General features: G+C 39.7%; 1 protein-coding gene across 1 annotated transcript in view; it reads right to left on the reverse strand.

Annotated features, from left to right (window-relative positions):
• PRRG1 (proline rich and Gla domain 1) overlaps window positions 1-21,236 on the reverse strand; it is a 118,730-nt gene that overhangs the window by 25,493 nt on the left and 72,001 nt on the right. Inside the window, exon 3 of the mRNA XM_070289894.1 lies at window positions 13,703-13,863. Within this exon, the coding sequence (XP_070145995.1) occupies window positions 13,703-13,863 (161 nt within the window). The remainder of the gene's footprint in view (window positions 1-13,702; window positions 13,864-21,236) is intronic.

Here is a 21,236-nt window from a genome sequence, read left to right on the forward strand (position 1 = left end):
CTGAATTCATAGCTAACCTCCTCCTAGCATGCCATGGGAGACATGTGACACCATCTTTCAGATGAAATAATAGGTGCATTAAATATTTAGCAAGGAAAGTTGCTGATTTAGGGTTCTACTCAAATCCCAATTTGAATGTGAAGGTTGCATTCTCATCAGTTCCACTCACTACTGGATAACGTAAGCCACTTCTAACAGTGAGCACTGCCGAGCTAGCAATCCAGCACTCTGGAGCAGCAGCACTGTACAGGCCAGGTCGGTCTGTCACACTTTCATAGATTCAAAGCTACTGCTGAGAACCTAAGACCCTGAACTACTGAGAGGAGCTTCAAGGAAGCCCAATGTAGGGTACCTGCATGAGGAGCTCATGAACAGTCATTCCCTGAGCGGACGTCCGCTTCAGCAGTGGAACGGCCAGGGTACCTGACTCCTGCCCACTGTGTCCACAGGAATATGAGGAAAAGCAAGGTGGGGAATATGCTCAGCAACAGAGCCAACCCTTTCAAAGGGTTACAATAAGGCTGTAAGAACTTCACGTAAGTTAGGTGGCTGCTGTGGAAAGCTTGAGCTATGTTGCTTCTATTCTGCCCTGCAGTGCTGTGTGCCAGGCAGAGGGCATCAACAATGAGGAAGTGACGTGTGCACAGCAGGCAGGAGTCAGCTGGGGGATGGGGCAAAAGAGGCACCACAGAGAACTCCTGTTCCCGGACTCACCACTTACGTGACCTTAAACTCTGATGCAATATTGCCAGGGGACCCTTGGGTTTCCACCAGCTCCATTAGGAGAACTCCTTCTGGCAAAATGAGAAGCACTGATGAGTTCTGAAATTCTACCTATGTCTTGGGGGTAATCATGGATAAATAGCAGCATGAAATCGTTGTGAACGTGTTAGCCACTCAATCATGTTTGACTCTTTGCGACCCCATGAACTGTAGCCTGCCAGTTCCTCTGTTCATGGAATTCTTGAGGCAAGAATACTGGAGTTGGTAGCCATTCCCTTCTCCAGAGGATCTTCCTAACCCAGAGATCAAACCTGGGTCTCCCACATGGCAGGCAGATTCTTTACTGTCTGAGCTACCAGAGAAGCCCTGAGTAGCAGCACATTTGGAGGCTAAATAGGACATCACTAACTAGACATTGCAGCCTAAGATATGCAGAGTTATATTAAATCTATGGTGCAGAAGAGTCTACAAAGGACCAAAAAAAAAAAAAAAGTGGACCCATCAATCCCACCAGTCACCAGTTCTCTGAGGGCTGGCCTGAAAAACAGGGTAACTGGTATTGAAACTTGCCAAGGTTAAAAGACTGCTGGTATGGCAGTAGAGACCCACACTGGAACAACTCCACTGCTTTAGTAACATGCAGGCTGAAACCATCCAAATAAAGTTACTACCATAACTTGAAAAGAATAACTGAGACTACATAGCATTTGCAATCTACAAAAGGGCCCAATTGCCAGAGAATAAAGTTCACCACTAATTGAAAAACATCGACAGTATAATCAATAAAAACTAAATGACCATATATGACCATGGACAAAGTGCTGTCAGACCTTCCTGATCTTTCTGGAAGCTCAGAATACCAATGATACACAATAACAGACTTTAGCCCTGTGTAACTTATTCTCAAGAGATCCCAAAAGATGTAGTGATGAAGCCCATGGGAGCCACAGGAAACTACCACCTATAGCTGAGAGGGAACTTCACATTTTGCTCCTCCAAGAGGGTCTAGGATGGGTCTATGAAAGTGTGGAAAGTTCTGGATGGATATGCACGGAGGATGGCTGTGAGAGAGCCATGGTGAGGCTCCCTGTATGCCCCCATATGTTTATGCCCAGACTCAACTCCGTCCCTCCCTTTTTTTTCTGAATTCTCTCAACCTTCAAAGGGCAAAGTTCTGAATCAGTGGTTCAAATGCCATCAGTGGATCATGAGAGGCTAAATGAAATCAGAGTTCCCCTAACTGTCAAAGAATCCCAGTTTCTCCCTGCAAGTGTGATGAGTCATTTCCAGGGAACTTAAATACCTCTGATCTCTTCTTATGAATCACCATCTCCACCCACGAGTATCCACATGCTGTTTCCTGCTGTGGGCTCTGACTTTAGAGATCCCCAGTGTAGCTACTGTGGCATATTCTAGTATGAAGTGGCACTTTCTTCAATTTCTCTGTTAATAATTTCCACACAAGACAAATTTAAGGCAACACTTTGGAATGAGAGCTATCATCCAAAAAGGAAAAGCTCAACTTCAGACTAAAATCTTTGGATTTGGTTTCTAAACTAAGCACTTTTAGTTAAATCATCTGGTTGACAGTCTAACAAAATGTTATCAGCTGATCACCTGCATTAGAATCCCCTGCTCATTAAAGCAGGTTCCCTGGCCGCATGGAGACCTGTGGACCCTGTTTTGGAGTAATTTTAGATTTACAGCAAACTTGGAAAGATAGTACAGAGCATTTCTCGGTGTCCCTCACCCAGTATTCCGTCACATTAGCCTCTTACATTAGGATGGTACATTTGTTACAGTGAACAAATATTGATCCATGACTATTAACAGTGGATTTGGACTTCACTGGTTTTCCTACTAATGACCTTTTGGTTCCAGAATCCAATCCACATTGCACTTAATCATTACATGTCTTTAGTCTCATCTGTTTTGCGACAGTTTTCCAGTCTTTTCCTCTTTGTCACGACCTTGACAGTTTTGAGGGGTCAGGTGTTTTGTACAATATATCTCAATTTGGATGTCTTTGGCAGTTTTCTCATGATTCCACTGGGGTTTGAGGAGGAAGATGCCACAGAGGTGACGTCCATTCTCATAACATGACCTGTTATTGATGATGCTAACCTTGATCACCCAATCAAGGTGGTGGTTTGCCAGGTTTCTCCACTATAAGGTATTTTCCCCCACTTTCCATACTCTAGTCTTTGGAAGCAGATCATTAAGTCCAAGCAACCCTCAAGAGAGGCAGAGAATTAGGCTCTACGTCCTGGAGATGGGAGTATTTACATAAGTAGATTAGAATTCTTGTGTAATAAAAGATTTGTCCCTTCTTACCTATTTATTTATCATTTATTTGTATCATTATTGACTCGTGTGTTTATTATATGCTTTATGTTATAATCACATATAATGTGATTTATATAATCACATATATATGTTATAATATCACATATAATGTTATTCACATTGTTCTGGCTTTGGCCACTGAGAGCTCCTTCAGGTTGGCACCTATGTCCCTTGGACATGCTCTCTTTTTACTTTGAGTACTTCCTTACTTTCTACTGGGCTTCCCAAGTGGCTCAGTGGTAAAGAATCTGCCTGCCAATGCAGGAAATGCAAGAACACAGGTTCAACTCCTTGGTTGGGAAGATCCCTTGGAGTAGGAAATGGCAACCATTTTAGTATTCTTGTCTGGAGAATTCCATGGACAGAGGAGCTTGGCAGGCTATAGCCCATGGGGTCAAAGAAGAGTCAGACACACAAATGACATAGCACTACAACAGATTTCACTTCATGTTCCATTCTCTCGCTATAGCCCTAGAATTTGCCATACCCCCAGGGAATCCTGATTTCTCTTGCTACAGAATTGTATGAGCAACCTAGATCTGGGCACTGAGGGGGACTGTGCAGGTTGGAGAAGCAACCAAGCAAATTCTTAGGCACGCTCAAGTTTGAGGGCAGCCATTTTGGAAAGTCAAGCACAAATAAACTAGAAATAATTTGTCAAGAAAAGCTCTGAAGTAGCTCATTTAAAGAATTACTACTATTTTCTTCATGTTAGTTCAAGATCAAAAGTTCCAAACTGCAAACACCCTGGGGGACCTATAGAGAGGAAAAGAGAGAAGACAATAGTACAGATCAAATACTGATTCTGAAATACAGTGGTTATAATTCAACACCTAAAAACTAGAATAAACTAGATTTATGGAAGGCTTTCTCTGTGCCAGGCACTGTGCCAAGCTAAGTGCACGGCCCCAAACCTAACGCTAAAGGTGTAATTTCTCCTTTTGTAAACGTTCTGAAATTGAGGCTTAGAAAGGTGAAATGTTTGCAGAAACAAAACAGTCAGTAGGTGGCAGAGCTGAGACACCAAATCAGGTCCAGGTGCTTGCCCATGAAGAGGATTTCACTTGGCATTCTGTTAACTAGTGCACAGGTGAGATTTTCTGCAAAATTCAGACTTAAATTGAAGAAAGTAGGGAAAAACACTAGACCATTCAGGTATGACCTAAATCAAATCCCTTATGATTATACAGCGGAAGTGACAAATTGATTCTAGGGATTAGATCTGATAGACAGAGTGCCTGAAGAACTATGGATGGAGGTTTGTGACATTGTTCAGGAGGCACTGATCAGGACCAACCCCAAGAAAAAGAAATGCAAAAAGGCAAAATGGTTGTCTGACGAGCCCTTACAAATAGCTGAGAAAAGAAGAGAAGCTAAAGGCAAAGGAGAAAAAGAAAGATATATCCATCTGAATGCAGAGTTCCAAAGAATAGAAAGGAGAGATAAGAAAGCCTTCCTCAGTGATCAATGCAAAGAAATAGAGGAAAACAATAGACTGGGAAAGACTAGAGATCTCTCTAAGAAAATTAAAGGTACAAATGGAACATTTCATGTATAGATGGGCACAATAAAGGACCTAACAGAAGCTGAAGATATTAAGAAGAGGTGGCAAGAATACACAGAAGAACTATACAAAAAACATCTTCATGACTCAGATAACAATCACTCACCTAGAGCCAGACATCCTGGAATGCAAAGTCAAGTGGGCCTGAGGGAAACATCATTATGAACAAAGCCAGTGGAGGTGATAGAATTCCAGCTGAGCTATTTCAAATCCTAAAAGGATGCTGTGAAAGTGCTGCACTCAGTATGCCACCAAATTTGGAAAACTCAACAGTGCCCACAGGACTGGAAAAGGTCAGTTTTCATTCCAATTTCAAAGAAAGGTAACTCCAAAGAATATTCAAACTACCACACAATTGCACTCATCTCACATGCTAGCAAAGCAATGCTCAAAATTCTCCAAGCTAGGCTTCAACAGTACATGAACTGAGAACTTCCAGATGTTCAAACTGGATTTAGAAAAGGCAGGGGAATCAGAGATCAAATTGCCAACATCCGTTGGATCATAGAAAAAGCAAGAGAATTCCAGAAAAACATGTAATTTTGCTTCACTGACTATGCTAAAGCTTTTGACTGCGTGAATCCCAACAAACTGGAAAATTCTTAAAGTGATGGGACTACCTTACCTTACCTTACCTGCCTCCTGAGAAACCTGTATGTAGATCAAGAAGCAACAGTTAGAACCATACATGGAACAACAGATGGGTTCAAAATTAGGAAAGGAGTACGTCAAAGCTGTATATTGTCACCTTGCTTATAATGCAGGGCTGGATGAGGCACAAGCTGGAATCAAGATTGCCAGGAGAAGTATCAATAACCTCAGAAATGCAGATAGCACCACACTTATGGCAGAAAGCAAAAAGGAACTAAAGAGCCTCTTGATGAAAGTGAAAGAAAAGAGTGAAAAGGCTGGCTTGAAACTCAACATTGAAAAAAAAAAAAAGAAACATGGCATCCGGTCCCATCACTTCAAGGCAAATAGATGGGTAAACAATGGAGACAGTGATGGACTTTATTTTCTTGGGCTCCAAAATCACTGCAGATGGTGCCTGCAGCCATGCAATTAAAAGATGCTTCCTCCTTGGAAGGAAAGCTATTACAAACCTAGACAGCATATTAAAAAGCAGAGACATTACTTTGCCGACAGAAGTCCGTCTAGTCAAAGCTATGGTTTTTCCAGTAGTCATGTATGGATGTGAAAGTCGGACTATCAAGAAAGCTGAGCACTGAGGAACTGATGCTTTTGAACTGTGTGGTGTTGAGAGTCCCTTGGACTGCAAGATCAAACCACTCCATCCTAAAGGAAATCAGTCCTGAATATTCTTTGGAAGGACTGATGCTGAAGCTGAAACTCCAATATTTTGGCCAGCTGATGTGAAGAAATAACTCATTGGAAAAGACCCTGATGCTGGGAAAGATTGAAGGCAGAGGAGAAGGAGATGACAGAGGATGAGATGGTTGGATGACATCACCAACTCGATGGACATGAGTTTGAGCAACCTCCAGGAGATGGTGAAGGAAAGGGAAGCCTGGTGTGCTGCAGTCCATGGGGTCACAAAGAGTGACACGACTGAGTGACTGAACTGAACTGAGCTTTTTTGCATGCCTGCCTTTCCCAGATCTCAAAGCCAGGAGGGAGGGTCAGCACATTCACTGCTGAATGTCCTGTGTCTGTTATGTAGCAGGCACCCAGCAGATGACATCTGAGTAAATCTGCACAAATTCCTACATTGGCAAAAATGAGGACCATGAAGCATAACACATTTACTTCTACTGTATCTCACAACTAGACTTATATTCCCAATTAGGTAAAAAATCAATGAAAACAACAAAAAATTGTACCTAAATCATACTTTAAACTTCATGAAGTTCAGATTTGGGGATAAGGAAAATAATTATGTGTAAACTGGTCTGAGTGCAAGGTTTTAGTAAACAAAAAGGTAGTCAATTAACTTGCAGGTGGTTTCTCAGGTGGCTCAGTGGTAAAGAATCTGCTTGTCAATGCAGGAGACGCAGGAGATGCAGGTTTGATCTCTGGGTTGGGAAGGTCTCCTGGAGGAGGAAATGGGAACCTATTCCAGTATTCCTACCTGGTACATTCCATTGACAGAGGAGTCTGGTGGGCTACAGTCCATGGGGTCACAAAGAGTCAGACACAACTGCTTACACACATGCAGTCCAAGACTAGAAAGCAAATGCCAAAAGTCATCAGATCACTACTTCCTATAAATTAAATGGACTTCATAATACACCAATACATTCGTTCATTACTTCATCAAATATTTCTTTAATGCCTAGATGCACAGGCACTGTTTCATATGCTAAAGACTATAGCTATGAACAAAACAGAAGAGAAACGCTGCTGTCAGAGCTAACAGTTAACAAATACCATGAATACACGTCAGATGCTGATAAATGAGTGGTGACAGAGCTCAGAAACATCCACCTGGAAGAGGAAAGAGCAAGTGCCAAAGCCCTGAGGCAGGACACATGCTACATGTGTGTATGGAGCCACAAGGAAGCCACAGGAAAGTGACCAAGGAGTGATGTGTCACAGGAGATGCAATACAGAAGTGCCTGCAGCTGCGGTGGAGGTATGGAGTGGACAGAGACGAGGACTTATGGTGCAGTGCCCCGTGGCTGATTCTGACTCCCTGCACATTTATCAAGGAAGACAGGAAGCTGTTACAGAGGAGACACTTGGAAGGATCACTCTAGCCTGCTATTTTGAGAATGACCAATGACGAGGTGGCCAAGAAATCGTACGAATGAGAGAGTGATGGTGGCTTGGATGTAAAGTGGTACCAAGAAGACAGGCTGAGAGGTGGTTCTATTCTGAATATGAATATATCAGCACTCTTGGCCAATGGAGTGTGGATATGAAAAAGAAGAGTCAGGGGTGGCAACAAGGTTTGGGGCTTAGCAAAGAGATGGACAGATGTATGGCTACCACATACCGAGATTAGAGTGGGATCTATCCTTGGTGGCTCAGTGGTAAAGAATCTGCCTGTCGATGCAGGAGACATAAGAGACATGGGTTCAATCCCAGTGTGGGGAAGAGCCCCTGGAGAAGGAATGGCAACCTATTCCAGTATGCCTGCCTAGAAAATCTCGTGGACAGAGAAGCCTAGTGGGCTACAGTCCATGGTCACAGAGTCAGACACAACTGAGCAACTAAACAACAAACCACTGAGCTCAGAAAGGCTGTGGCAATTCCAAGAGATGCTGAGTAGGCAGTCAGTCACCTGGGTCTGCATTTCAAGGTAACTCTCCAGGACTCGAGGATATAAATTTGGGAGTCATTAACATTTCAAGCCACAAACTAGGAAAAGCTCACCAGGGGTGTGAGTACAGACAAGGCAAAAATGAGGTTATTGCTGGAGGGAGATAAGAGGGTGAGAGGAAGTTGTTTTTTTTTCCCCTAAAAGGTGGGTAGGCTAATGAGAATGATTCTATAGAGAGGGAAAAGGTGATGCTGGAGAGCACAAAGCAATTGCTGAAAGAGTTTCTTCGATTTGCTTTGAATATTGCTGAAATGCAGCATCCTGTCTCTGAGGGCAGGAAAGGATATAGAGAAGCACTGACATGCATTAAGGGCCAGAGAGGGAAGCCATCAAGACCTCATCACTCACCTTGAAGGAAACAAAAGAGGCCATCGTAAGGTAGTATGATCTATAATTAACACATAAAAATCAATAGCCTACAAAACACATATCTAACCACAGATTTGTGTCCAGAATATACAGAAAACTCAAAAATACAAGAAAATCTGATCAGAAGGTAACCGAAAGATAGGAAGAAAGATTTCACAGAAGAAAATATATAAATGGAAAATAAGCATATGAAAAGATGTTTCTATGGCCACTAAGGAAACGGAAATTAATGACTAAAAACAAAAAAACAGTGATGACACCAAGTGCTGGAAAGTAAATTACTCTGTCAGTAGCCTACAGAACTATACATATACTTACAACAAATATATTCCTGGGGATTTACCCCAGAGAAATGAAAACTGATGTTCACATAAAAACCTGTACACAAATATTCATAGCAGCCTTATTTGAAATAGCCTCAAACAGGAAGCAACTCAGGCGACCTTCAATGAGAGAATGGTTTAAAAAACTGTGATACATCATAGGGATTGAACCTAGCTCTCCTACATTGCAGGCAGATTCTTTACCATCTTAGCCACCAGGGAAGCCCATTACCATGGAATACTACTCAGCAATAAAAAAGAATGACCTAGTGATACACACTGAACTTGGATGAAGTCAAGAGCATTATGTTGAGTGTAAACAGACAATATAAACAGGTTGCATATTATATGATTCCAATTATATAACATTCTTATAATGACACAGAAGAGTGATTACCAGAGGTTAGGGATGTTAGTGGTGGTAGAAAGGATATGACTATTAAGGAAGATTTTGTAATAATGAAAGAATTTTGCATCTTAACTGTAGTGGTGGTTACAGGAGTCTACACAAGTGATAAAATGGCACAGAACTATATAGACAGGTTGTACCAATGTCACTTTCCTGGTTTTGATACAGTACTACTATTATGTAAGATGTAACCACTAGGGTAAAGTAGATAAAGGCTCTGGTGGGACCTCTCTGTGTTATCTTTGCAATTCTCTAAGAATCTATAATTATCTCAAAATAAAAATTTTTAAAAAATCTAATGCATCCTTGAAAGTTTAACTTGGACCATAGGATTTCTTAGAATTCAAGTCAAAATAAATATATATGGTATTAATTTTAAAAAGTCCAGTACATGAATATTCATAGCAGCTTCATCTATAATAACCTCACACTGGAAACAACTCAAACGTCCATATACATACAATGATATACTATTCAGCAATAAAAATAACTATTGTTATGTGAACTATGGATACATCTGAACATAACTATGCTGAGTAACAAAAAAGTCATAATTATGCTGAGTCAGACAAAAGAGTACATAATGTATGATTTCACTTATAGAAAATTCTAGAAAATATATACTAATCTGTAGCAACAAATGGAGAAGGCGATGGCACCCCACTCCAGTACTCTTGCCTGGCAAATCCCATGGATGGAGGAGCCTGGTAGGCTGCAGTCCATGGGGTCGCTAGGAGTCAGACACGACTGACCGACTTCATTTTGACTTTTCACTTTCATGCATTGGAGAAGGAAATGGCTTCGAGAATCCCAGGGACGGGAGAGCCTGGTGGGTTGCCGTCTCTGGGGTTGCACAGAGTCGGACACGACTGAAGTGACTTAGCAGCAGCAGCAGCAGTAGCAACAAAAATCAGATGAATCATTGCCTGGGGGTGGTCTTGATCATTGGGAGAGGTGGGAAGGAGGAATTACAACGGGGCTTTTGGGAGTGATGAATCTATTTACTATCTTCACTGTGGTTTCATAGGTGTATGCATATGTTAAAACTTACCAAGTTGTACAGTTTATATACATGCGGTTAATTGTATGTAACTCAATAAGGTTTAAAAAACATCAATAGCTCACACATTCACAAATAATAACCAGTTAGAATTTTTCATGGAAAAGAACAACCCATTTACAATAGCAACAAAGAAACAGGAACCAACCTAAGGAATGTGCAAAACTTATATGATGAAAACAATAAAACATTTCTGAAAACAGTAAAACTTTCCTTACTTCAATAAACAGAAAGAAATCTTTTCTTGAGAGGGTGATTTAATACCTTAAAGATGTTAGTTCTCCCTAAGTTAATTTACAAACCGAAAGAAATCCAAATAAAAACACTGACAAATGACTTTTTTCTGTGCTAGACACATTAATACTAAAATTTATATGGAAAAATAGGCATATGAGAACAAAACAGTGAAAAAGCTTATAAAGGAAACTAGCTGTAATTTATATTAAATATGCTATCAATCTTCTATAATTAAAGCAGTGTGGGACTAGCATTTAAGTAGAATGATGGACCAATGGACTAGAATATGAACAATCCTGAAATTCACTAAGTACACATGGAAATTGGGTTCTGGTAAAAGGTAACTAAAATCACTGGGGCAAAGAAGGACTTCGTAACAAATTGTGCGTGGACAACTGGATAGCTACATGAAAAACAATCAGATCCATAACTCACACCGCACCCAAGAATAAACTAAGTGAATCAGAGGACCAAATGTAAAAATTCAAATACATTAAAAGAAATTGTGTGAATTCCTCTATAACCAGGGACTAAGAGGAAGGTTTTCTAGTATGATTTAAAATCTAGATTCAATAAACTACTTGTTTAATGTTTAGCTACAATGAAAATGAAAAAAACTGCATAAGTAAAACCCATAAGCAAAGTCAAAATATAAATAACAATTGCAAGCACATATTTGAAATGTATCACCAATAAAGGCTAGCATCTCTAATATATTTTCTAAAAATTCGGGGTGGGGAGGCATGGGAAGGACCATAAATCTGATAGGAAAAAAAATGAACAAAAGGCCAAGACAACGCACAAAATAGATATAATAATGGCCCATAAATACATGGCAAAATACACAACTTCACTCATAAGAGAAATGTAAACTGAAACACAACCAAGATACCACGTCACACCCTGCTAGTCAGACTGTGAGGGATAGGCACTCTCTCAAATATCTTGGGGGGGGATGTAAAACAGTACGAGCTTTCTGGCAAATTCTAACAAACCTACACACACATCAACCCTTGATAAGCAATCCAATTCCAAGAATTTATACTGAAGATGTACTTCCTATCATGCAAAATGATTTACCATGGCATTATCTGTAATTGTAAAAATAGTGGAAACTACTTAATGCCAAAATACAACAGACCGGCTGAAAAAATGGTAACACATCCTTACAAGCAAGTCCCGTCCAGATTTTTTTTCAAACAGGGTAAGTTCTGTGAATACATACAGAATGACTTTCAGAAGGGACAGATGGATGAACATAAATGTTTTTCCCTCCCTACTATGATATGGGCATTAAAATAATGAAACCACCGTATGTGTGCTGTAGAATTGGGCAAATGAGTTAATATACTGTTGTAACTGACAGCCAGGCTTCTCACTGTGGAAGAACATCTATGGAGAATATTTACATTTCACACACAAATATAGAATGGGAAAAACAAAAACCCTGAGGGGTGTTGGAACTGAAGATTAGCAGGATGAATATGCAGGTCCCTAACACACACAGACACATACACGTGCACACACACACATATTTATATGCATATACATGTATCATTTTTTCCCCTCGCTCTGCTGTTGGAACCTCCAGAAACAATGATACTCTGATGGCAATGAAAACACTCTAGCTCCCAGATCTTGGTTTCTAAATATTATTCCTAACTAAAAGTAAGCAAGGCTCCTCAGAGAAACAACCAATGCCAAGACTGGGGCAGGGAAAGTACAACAGTATCCTGGAGCACCTTGCTGGGCCAAAAAGTTTTAAAAAAAAAATCAAAAATGATAAGAACATGTCAAAGAGACAGAGAAGCTGGTTTGAAGAAATTTCCATTAGCCAAATTTAAGATATTTTGATCAAAACACTGACAGTAATGGATTATAACTTACAGAATAAAGTGATTTATGAAAGATAGATAGATCAAGGGAAAATTTTTGCCCATAGTGGACCGCCAGCTAACAAATGTACATAGAACGATGGAGTCAGAAACTCATCATTTAGCATTATGTTAAACTAGAATTTAATTGATTCAGTCAAGAACTATCAATAGCAGATGTTAAAACTAGTTGTTAAAACTAGTAGGTAGAAGTTTGGTGGAGAACAGAATATTTTTACATAGTGTCAAAGTATCTTCCCACTAAAGTTCTTACCTTTCCTTTAAAGGAACATGATAAAGCAGGATGAAAAGGTACTAGCTTTATAAAAACCACAGTAGAGTATCTAAAATTTGTACTTTTTTGGAAAAACACAATATCAAAACCTAATTTTTAAGTACATGAGCCAGGTTTTATCAGAAACTCCATGCTACAAAATACTATTTATACTATAATCCTATTGTCATTAAAATTATCTATGTACTATGAATAGGGTAGAATGATAAATACCAAAATTATAAAACTGATAGTACTAAAAATTCAAGTGATTTTATTCATTTTTATGTTTTACCATATTTTCAATGTCTCTACAATAAACATGTATTACTTTTATAAGAAGAAAAAGTATGGGAAGAAAAAAACCCACAAGGAGTAAGCAGATACAACAGAAAAAAGCTGGAAAGAAATTTAAAAGACAAGAGTGTTTTGTGATTGCATGATGGCATGATAGATGATGTATTCTTTTCCCTGTTTTCACCTGTGGGACTTCAGAGTTAAAAACCCTGACGCTCACAACTGATCACTTTACACACTGATTTTGCCTTTGCTGTGCACACCAAAATCTAGCAACACTGCCTCTCTGATCATCTCTCCTTGAACTCCTTCCTCTTACCCCCTGGAACCACATCATCTTTCTTTAAAACTTCTGCATCTACTGCTCCTGAGATTATCTGATGTCCCCCGAGCACATCCAACATCACTTGTTTCTCAAGTAGTGTTATTTTCACAGCAGCGTACAGGAGTGGATCTTTATACAATACCTACCTCTCTGAAACATCATTTCCTTCTGTAAAGCAGTTCCAAAGAATGTACACCATTGTCAGAGTGGGGAGGGGAGTTCTGATATGTCTTTTCTCTGGTAGAAGTAAAATGTTTTAAAACAGCGTCACTATCAGCTTTCTCTGTACTTTGTGATCAAGCATGGTAGGGTCATGATGGCATCTGCAACTTTTCTGGACAAAGCCTTGAGTAAAACAAGCTTACTTACCCCTTGCACGGATGATCAAACTCAGCTCAGCAGGGTTCTATGGAAATGGAGCCCTCAAACACAGATCAGCACACAGGAAAGTGGACCGAGGCCTCTGACCCACATTTAGAGGCCACATTTAGAGTTACCTCTTCAAGAGGTTAGTTTTTAAGTGATAGCAACGCACACATTTGGGAATGCAGGTTTTAAATATACATCACAAAGGTAGGCAAATTTATGAATATTTTAAAAGACTGCCAATATACTCACAGTTTTTTCATTATTTTCAAAAGCTTCTCTTGCCTCTTCAAATGTACAGACTTCTTCTTTGCATTCACGCTCAATGTTGCCCTGTCTTATTTCTTCAAAGAGTCCATTCGCTCTTGGGTAGCGTTTTAATACCGAATTGGCTTTTTCTCCGGTGAGGAAAACTACAAAGAGATATAGTAATAAGCATAACATTGTAATTAAAAATACATGTGGAAAGTTACTGTACAAGATGAAGTCTGCTAGACGCTCTTTAGAGAACATAGCCAACACCCTCACCCTCTTTCTCTAGGTCAGCAAGGAAGTAACGCTCGGCTCTCAACCACCCCATCTGCTATCTTCCTCATCATGTGTGTCCTTTCAGTGGCAGTTGCCCTGGGCAGGGACAGGGACATGATGAACTATCCTATATCCAGACTTTAGCACATTCCTGCCAACCATGGGTGTTTAAACATAGCAATAATGAAACCAGTACACGCATGCATTCATTACTGTAAGAGGATGCCCCAGGCATTCTGAATAGCAGCAATGAAATAAAAATCCAGTCTGTGGACTATCAGTCTTTGTTACCCCTAACTAAAAATAAATAAAACTCCAACTGACCTAATTATGTAAACCCAAAGCACCTTTACTCATGTGAAAGGAAGAGGTGACAAAATACTATCAAGAAATTAAGATAAATTTGGCCATAATTCATTCCAAAGGATATTAATAGTCATTTTGTTCTAAATGCACTTAGGTTGAATATATTTTGACACGTTAATATATTTAACCCCATTTTGATGTCCTTCAGAAATAGAAAATTATTCTGACTTGTAGAGGCATTTCATATAAATATTCAAAATGCACATTCATAATACCCAGTAAAATAAGGCAATGGTTATAATGCACACTTGTGGGAAATAATTTTTATGTACAGATTTCATTTTAAACTATACTTCAATTACATTTGTCTAAAACGGTCATGCTTGTTTGAAGAGATAAATAGAATGCTACCAGAATTTAATCTTCTGCTAGTGCAAATAAATTAGAAAATACGCTAATCTTAAAGACCTCTGACATGTGACAAGGTACATAATAGATCCTTCAGAACATTAAGAGAAAAAAAAAGGCCACATTTTGGGGGGGAAAAAAACATTTTGAAGTTAAATGAAAATAAGTAAATACTTGTTTAAAAATGACAACAACAGGAATGAATTTAAGGTTTACCTCAATTTTAGAAATGTGTATTTGACTTTATAGAGGATTCTTTAAATATTCAAATTGATACGAGTTAGATGGGCACACTGAAAACTACGGTATGTCTTCCTTCCTTCTGTGCCTCAGAAGGGTTAAGTAGCGATAAAAATGGATCACAAAATCATAAAAAAAATCATTAGGAGAAATCCTAGAACATAAAAGGGTGCTGCTAAGTTGGAGAGTAATAGTGGAATTTTCTGACAGTGCTTTTCACAGCTTAGCTGCATGAGCATCTCTTGTTGGACTTACTATCACACATCCTGCTGGGCCTACCTCCCAGAGTCTGATTGCACAGGGCTGGGGTAGAGCCAAGAAGCTGCATTTCAAGTAAGAGCCCAGTTCATGCTGGTGCTGCTGGGCCCACTCCCACAGTTTCAAAACCACTACTCAAATGGGAGCTCCTTAGAAAACTAGTTCTGACGAAGGTGTTTATGGAATGCTGGGATTAACAAATGTAAAAAGATCTTTTACAGTATGACTTTTTAGGACTCTTACTATGTATTTTATATATATATATATATATATATATATATATATATATATATATATATATATATATATGAAATCTCCAGAAAACAAACACAACACACACGTATGTCACATTTACTTGACTATGGAGCCCTTTTCCAAGGGACATTTCATTGAATTAACAACTTCCTAGTCACCAGTCTTATTTATGGCAATGAGAAACAATTCTCTTCCATATAATAAGCCAACTAATACATGAAGATGGTAACTGACTTCCCTTGAGGCTTCTCTTTTCTAGGATAAACATGTCTCGTTCCTTCATCTGTTGGTCATATATCAGAAAAATACATAGGTGTCCCTGTATCATCTTTATCACATTAAATGCCATATTCTACACTGAGTGTGGTCTGACAAGTACAAAACTAATCATGGCTATCAGCTTCCTTGTTTCTAAACACACTAGATATGTCAATTGTGCTTCTCTGGTAGCTCAGCTGGTAAAGAATCTGCCTGAAATGCAGGAGACCCTGGTTTGATTCCTGGGTCGGGAAGATCTGCCAGAGAAGGGATAAGCTGCCCACTTCAGTATTCTTGGGCTTCCCTGGTGGCTCAGCTGGTAAAGAATCCACCTGCAATGCAGGAGACCTGGGTTTGATCCCTGGGTTGGGAAGATCCCCTGGAGAAGGGAAAGGCTACCCACTCCAGTATTCTGGCCTGGAGAATTCCATGGACTGTATAGTCCATGGGGTCGCAAAGAGTCAGATACGACTGAGCAACTTTCACTTTCAGATATGTCAATGAAGTCTAAGGCTTCCTTGGCTTTTGGTGACAGTTTTCTTTAAAATAAACTGATCAATAATATTGTATTTTAAGCTTTTAAGAGGGAAAAAACACTAAATTCTCCTAAGGGAAAATCTTACATGCTCTCTACATTGAAAAATGTGTCAAGGAAAGCAGCTGACTCCTAAAATCAAAATGCAGGCTAATTCAGATCACACAACTATAAGGTAATGTACAGCAGGACACAGCCCTAATTCCAGCCTAACCAAATGAACAAGAGCATTCTACAAACATCTCCTGTGTATTTCTTGTACTGGGAGGCAACATGATGTAATACTGAGATCTCTAGATGCAATAACCTAGCAAGTAGGTTTTTATCTCACTTGCCAAATGTGGTCAATTAGAAATTATCACTTGGAATAAGAATATGACCAGTAGGAAAGATACTATTACAGATTAGTTATGTCCTGGAAAAGACCGAAGACAAAAAGGAGAAGGGGTGACAGAGGATGAGATGGCTGAATGGCATCACTGGCTCAATGGACAGGAGTCTGAGCAACTCCAGGAGATAGCGGAGGACAGGGAAGCCTGGCCTGCTGCAGTCCACGGGGTTGCAAAGAGTCGGACACAACTTAGTGACTGAACGACAACATATCTGCCATATGTTAGGGGACAGGAAATTGTTGAAGAGTATCTGCCAGTCCTAATCAAAGTAATTTGGAAATCTAATGGGTGATGTCAGAATTGGGATCCTTTCTATGAGAAAACAAAATCAGGGAAAGGTGGCATCTTGGACCTATAAGGTAAGATCAGACTATTTTTTCCTAAAATGCTGGGCAGTCTGCATGATGCAGGGGCTTGTGTTTGGACTTAATGTTTGAAACTAAGGTTGATTACTTTCCTATACCTCCTTTTCATCAAAATGTGTGAGGTACCCCAGAGCTGTCCAGAATCATGTGTACGCCTTCATCAGAGATGACATGATATGACAAGTATACAGACTGTAAATCTACTCTGAGAACACAACACTGAGGTGGTATTCAAACATGTTCTTGTCTCATTAAAGTACATAACGAAAAACCTAAGCTGTTTTCTTTCAATTCAGTTATGGAACATCCTCACTAAGGAAAATATTTCAACTCTAAGACTGAATACCACCATAAAATAAGTATATTAATTTAAAAAACATAGCTACTTCTTCATAATTTCAAAATGAATAGCTCTCACCCATGCTTTCTCTTCAAAAGAAAACAATAAAAATAAGTGAAATAAGATGACTTCTCAAATAACTCCCTAAATTACTCCCTTAAACCAAAATACAGTCATGTTGCATATTTTTAACACTGCAGGATACCAAAACTGATATTTTAATGTCAAAAATCTTTATCTAGGTAAAATCATGTCCATATATTTGCTGAAAAACAGCAGATGGCAGGGCCTGAAAGTTAACAGCTCATGTGGAAAATCTCTACTCCACTTATCTAATCAGTTCTCTCATCCTGGGTTTGAAGTTACTCAAAGAGCCATTATTTAAAGTGGCAAATATTTACATTTTTCTTTTAAGTGAGCAAATTTTTTTCTTTAGGACTTATTTACTGAACACAGACTATGTACAATGAGATAATGACAAGTCACAAAGATCAATAGGAAATGGCCTTTGCCCTCAAGGTTCTTTGGTGCAGATGATGAAGATAAGAGATATACAAACAGCCCTAATGGAAGATGAACCAGATATATGCTATTTGAGGTCAGCAGGCAGGCAAATTTCTTCTGGATAGGTGTGTGGGTGGATGGGAGAGAGGCCTGGAGAAAGACGAGTGAAGTGTATTAGGGCTGGCCTTTCAGGGACATGCAAAGATGGTGAGGAAAGACACCCTATGAAAACAAAAAAGTGAGTGAGGGCCTAGAATCAAATAAACCTAGGGCCATAAATAAGGAATAATGAGCTTGCCAGTAGGGCAGAGTTCACCATTCAAAAAGGAAGAGAGGGAAATGGAACTTGAAATGGCTTGATAGCCATGTCATGAGGCACTGAATGTTAGGCTAAAATATTTAAACTATTTGATAGCATTCAAGATTTTAGACCAATACTTCACAGAGAAAAACCTAGAAAAATGTTTTTATGTACAACAGATTTAGGGGTAAGATGAGGAGAAAATGGAGGGATAAAGGCCAGGAAAAACGCTACTTACATTAGACCAGGTTAAGAAATGATAAGATCATGCTTTAGAATGGTGCCAAAAGGAAGGGAAAGAAAGGGACAGATGTGAAATTTAGGGTTAATATAAGGTAGTTCTACACAGAAGGTGGATTTTGGTTGTGATTTAAAAAAAAAAAAACAGGTGCTATGTGTGAGAAGAAGTGAGAATGTTTGAGAAATTTTGTGATCCTCAAAAGATAGACACATCCAATTAGTAAGTAACTGCATGGCTATTTAAAAGGAATATCAAAACAAAGTGTGAGTTTTTTGGTTTCCTAATGCACATAAGTTCAGTTCAGTCGTTCAGTCGTGTCTGACTCTGCGATCCCATGGACTGCAGCACGCCAAGCCTCCCTGTCCATCACCAACTCCCGGAGCTTACTCAGACTCATGTCCATTGAGTCGGTGATGCCGTCCAACCATCTCATCCTCTGCCATCCCCTTCTTCTCCCACCCTCAATCTTTCCCAGGATCAGGATCTTTTCCAGTAATTCAGTTCTTCACATCACATGGCCAAAGTATTGGAGTTTCAGCTTCAGCATCAGTCCTTCCAAGGAACACTGTGGACTGATTTCCTTTAGGATGGACTGGTTGGATCTCCTTGCAGTCCAAGGGACTCTCAAGCGTCTTCTCCAACACCACAGTTCAAAAGCATCAATTCTTTGGCACTCGCCTTTCTTTATAGTCCAACTCTTACATACATACCTGACTAGTGGAAAAACCATAGCTTTGACTAAATGGACCTTTGTTGGCAAAGTAACGTCTCTGCTTTTTAATACGCTGTCTAGGTTGGTCATAGCTTTTCTTCCAAGGAGCATAAACATAACTAATGCCCATAAAAGTTATTTTTATACTATACTATATACTATTAAGTATGCAATAGCATTGTATCTTTAAAAAGTAATGTACAAACCGTAATTAGAAAATACTTCATTGCTAAAAATGTTAACTACCGCCTGACAATGCAAGGTTGCCAAAAACCTTCAATTTGTAAAAATCACAATATTTGACAAGTGCATTAATAGGAGGTATGTATTATTTTTTTAAGAGGTGACCAAGCTGTCAAGATATAAATACCTATCAAGTTGTTTAGACCTAATTACTTCATAAATGGAACTACTAGGAATTTCTTTTGGCCTATGGCTGTTATTGAAAAGTCACTGCAATAACTAGGAGTACTTTAAACTCATCAAGTTTGGGAACCTCTGACCTAGGGGTTCTGAAGACAGATTGGGTCTTGCCAGTGTGCTCCCAAATCCATCTGTCACACCAAGTTTCAATGGGCTGCGAAGTTTCTTCTCTGAGGAAGGAAACTGAGATCTGCTTTGGAACTTGAAAGTTGGTGACACCTGTCACATGGGCTAGTTACTGTGGCCCTGGTAAAGTTAGCAGGAAAAGAATCCAGTGTAGTCCCCACCCCATCCAGTCACACCCCCTCAGTTGTTGGTTACCTTCAGTTCTCCCCCAATTAGCTGCTCCAGTTCTGTCAGCTTGTCTGGGGAAGAGGCCAGGGAGATGAAAACTGAAATACAGGGTCACTAGGTAGCCGAAACACTGGGCAATCAGGCTTCCTGTGTTATGGAGTGAGCAGAGGGGAGTGAAGTGCTGGGTAGAAAGGTGTTCTCTTTCCCTAGTGCTGCTGGTAATTACTACCAGCCCAGCAAGGGCAAACCTATGCCTCAGTTCATGAAGTGGCTCCTCTACTGTCCTTGGAATTGCTGGGTATCAAAACGCTGATTTGGGTGCTCTGGTTTCAATGTAAGACTATATGCTAGCAACAATATGAAGAGCAAGATAAAAGGGAGACTTCCTACAAATGCGCCTAGCATTCCATTATCTTTCTTCGGTGCAGGAGGCAGGATGTACTCCTCTATTTGTGGGAGAAGGTGAGTTTCACATCCTATGACTCCTTCATCTTCATCACTCCTCACGGGATGTACTCCTCTAGACTTCAGGTGCAACCCTAGAGTTCCTACATGTCCCACAGGAACAGGGCTATTAAGGGAAGGAAGAAAGACATTCTCATATTTTCAGGGGCTGTGGTTACTTTGAGTAATGAATGTGATCTCATTGGTATCCCAAGTCTGTTAAATGGCACCCATCAGCTACACATTTACAAAGTAAGCAAGAGGCATTAAAGCAAACAGCTATGTGAGGAAAGCCAAAACCCTAAGCTTCCCTTCCTCATCTGTAGAACTGGAATAACAGCACCAACCTCAGTTATAAATGAGGTATTGGACATAAAGTGCTTTGCTCAGAGCCTGGCAAAGACTGGAGCTCAATAAACAAGAGTATGATTTGTTATCACTGTCCTGGTAGCAGTTATTTCATTAAAGGAAAAACAAGAGATTTATTTATCAAGATGATAAAAAAAATACACTTAGAAAAGAAAGAATAATTGATCAAGGATAGGATTAACTTGCAGTGAGTCTGTATGTTTAACTCCAGGGATGCCTGGAAGTCTGGTCCCCTTGGTCAAGTTTGGGATGAAATGTACAAGCTTTATACAATGCTGTTTAAAGCCCTTGGAGGTACTCTGTACTAGCCTGTCCAGTTTGTTGAAAAATGTATAGATTGGTGGTTTGCACTGATGGCATACAGCCTAATTTTAGCTATATGACCATTAAACATCAAAGATTCTCAGTAAACTTGTCCTCTGGCTCCCCTGAGACCAAGGTTATCCTGCATGTATTTTGACTGTTCACAATGAGAAGACAAAGTATATCCTGTGTGACTAAAAATGGGCTTAGGAGCCATCTTTCTCCTGCTGCACCATACCTTCATCATCGTTGTTCAGTCACTAAGCCATGTCCAACCCTTTGTGACCCTATGGACCATAGCCCTGCCAGA

The sequence above is a fragment of the Ovis canadensis genome, chromosome X (assembly GCF_042477335.2).
Source record: "Ovis canadensis isolate MfBH-ARS-UI-01 breed Bighorn chromosome X, ARS-UI_OviCan_v2, whole genome shotgun sequence".
Classification (NCBI taxonomy): Eukaryota; Metazoa; Chordata; class Mammalia; order Artiodactyla; family Bovidae; genus Ovis; species Ovis canadensis.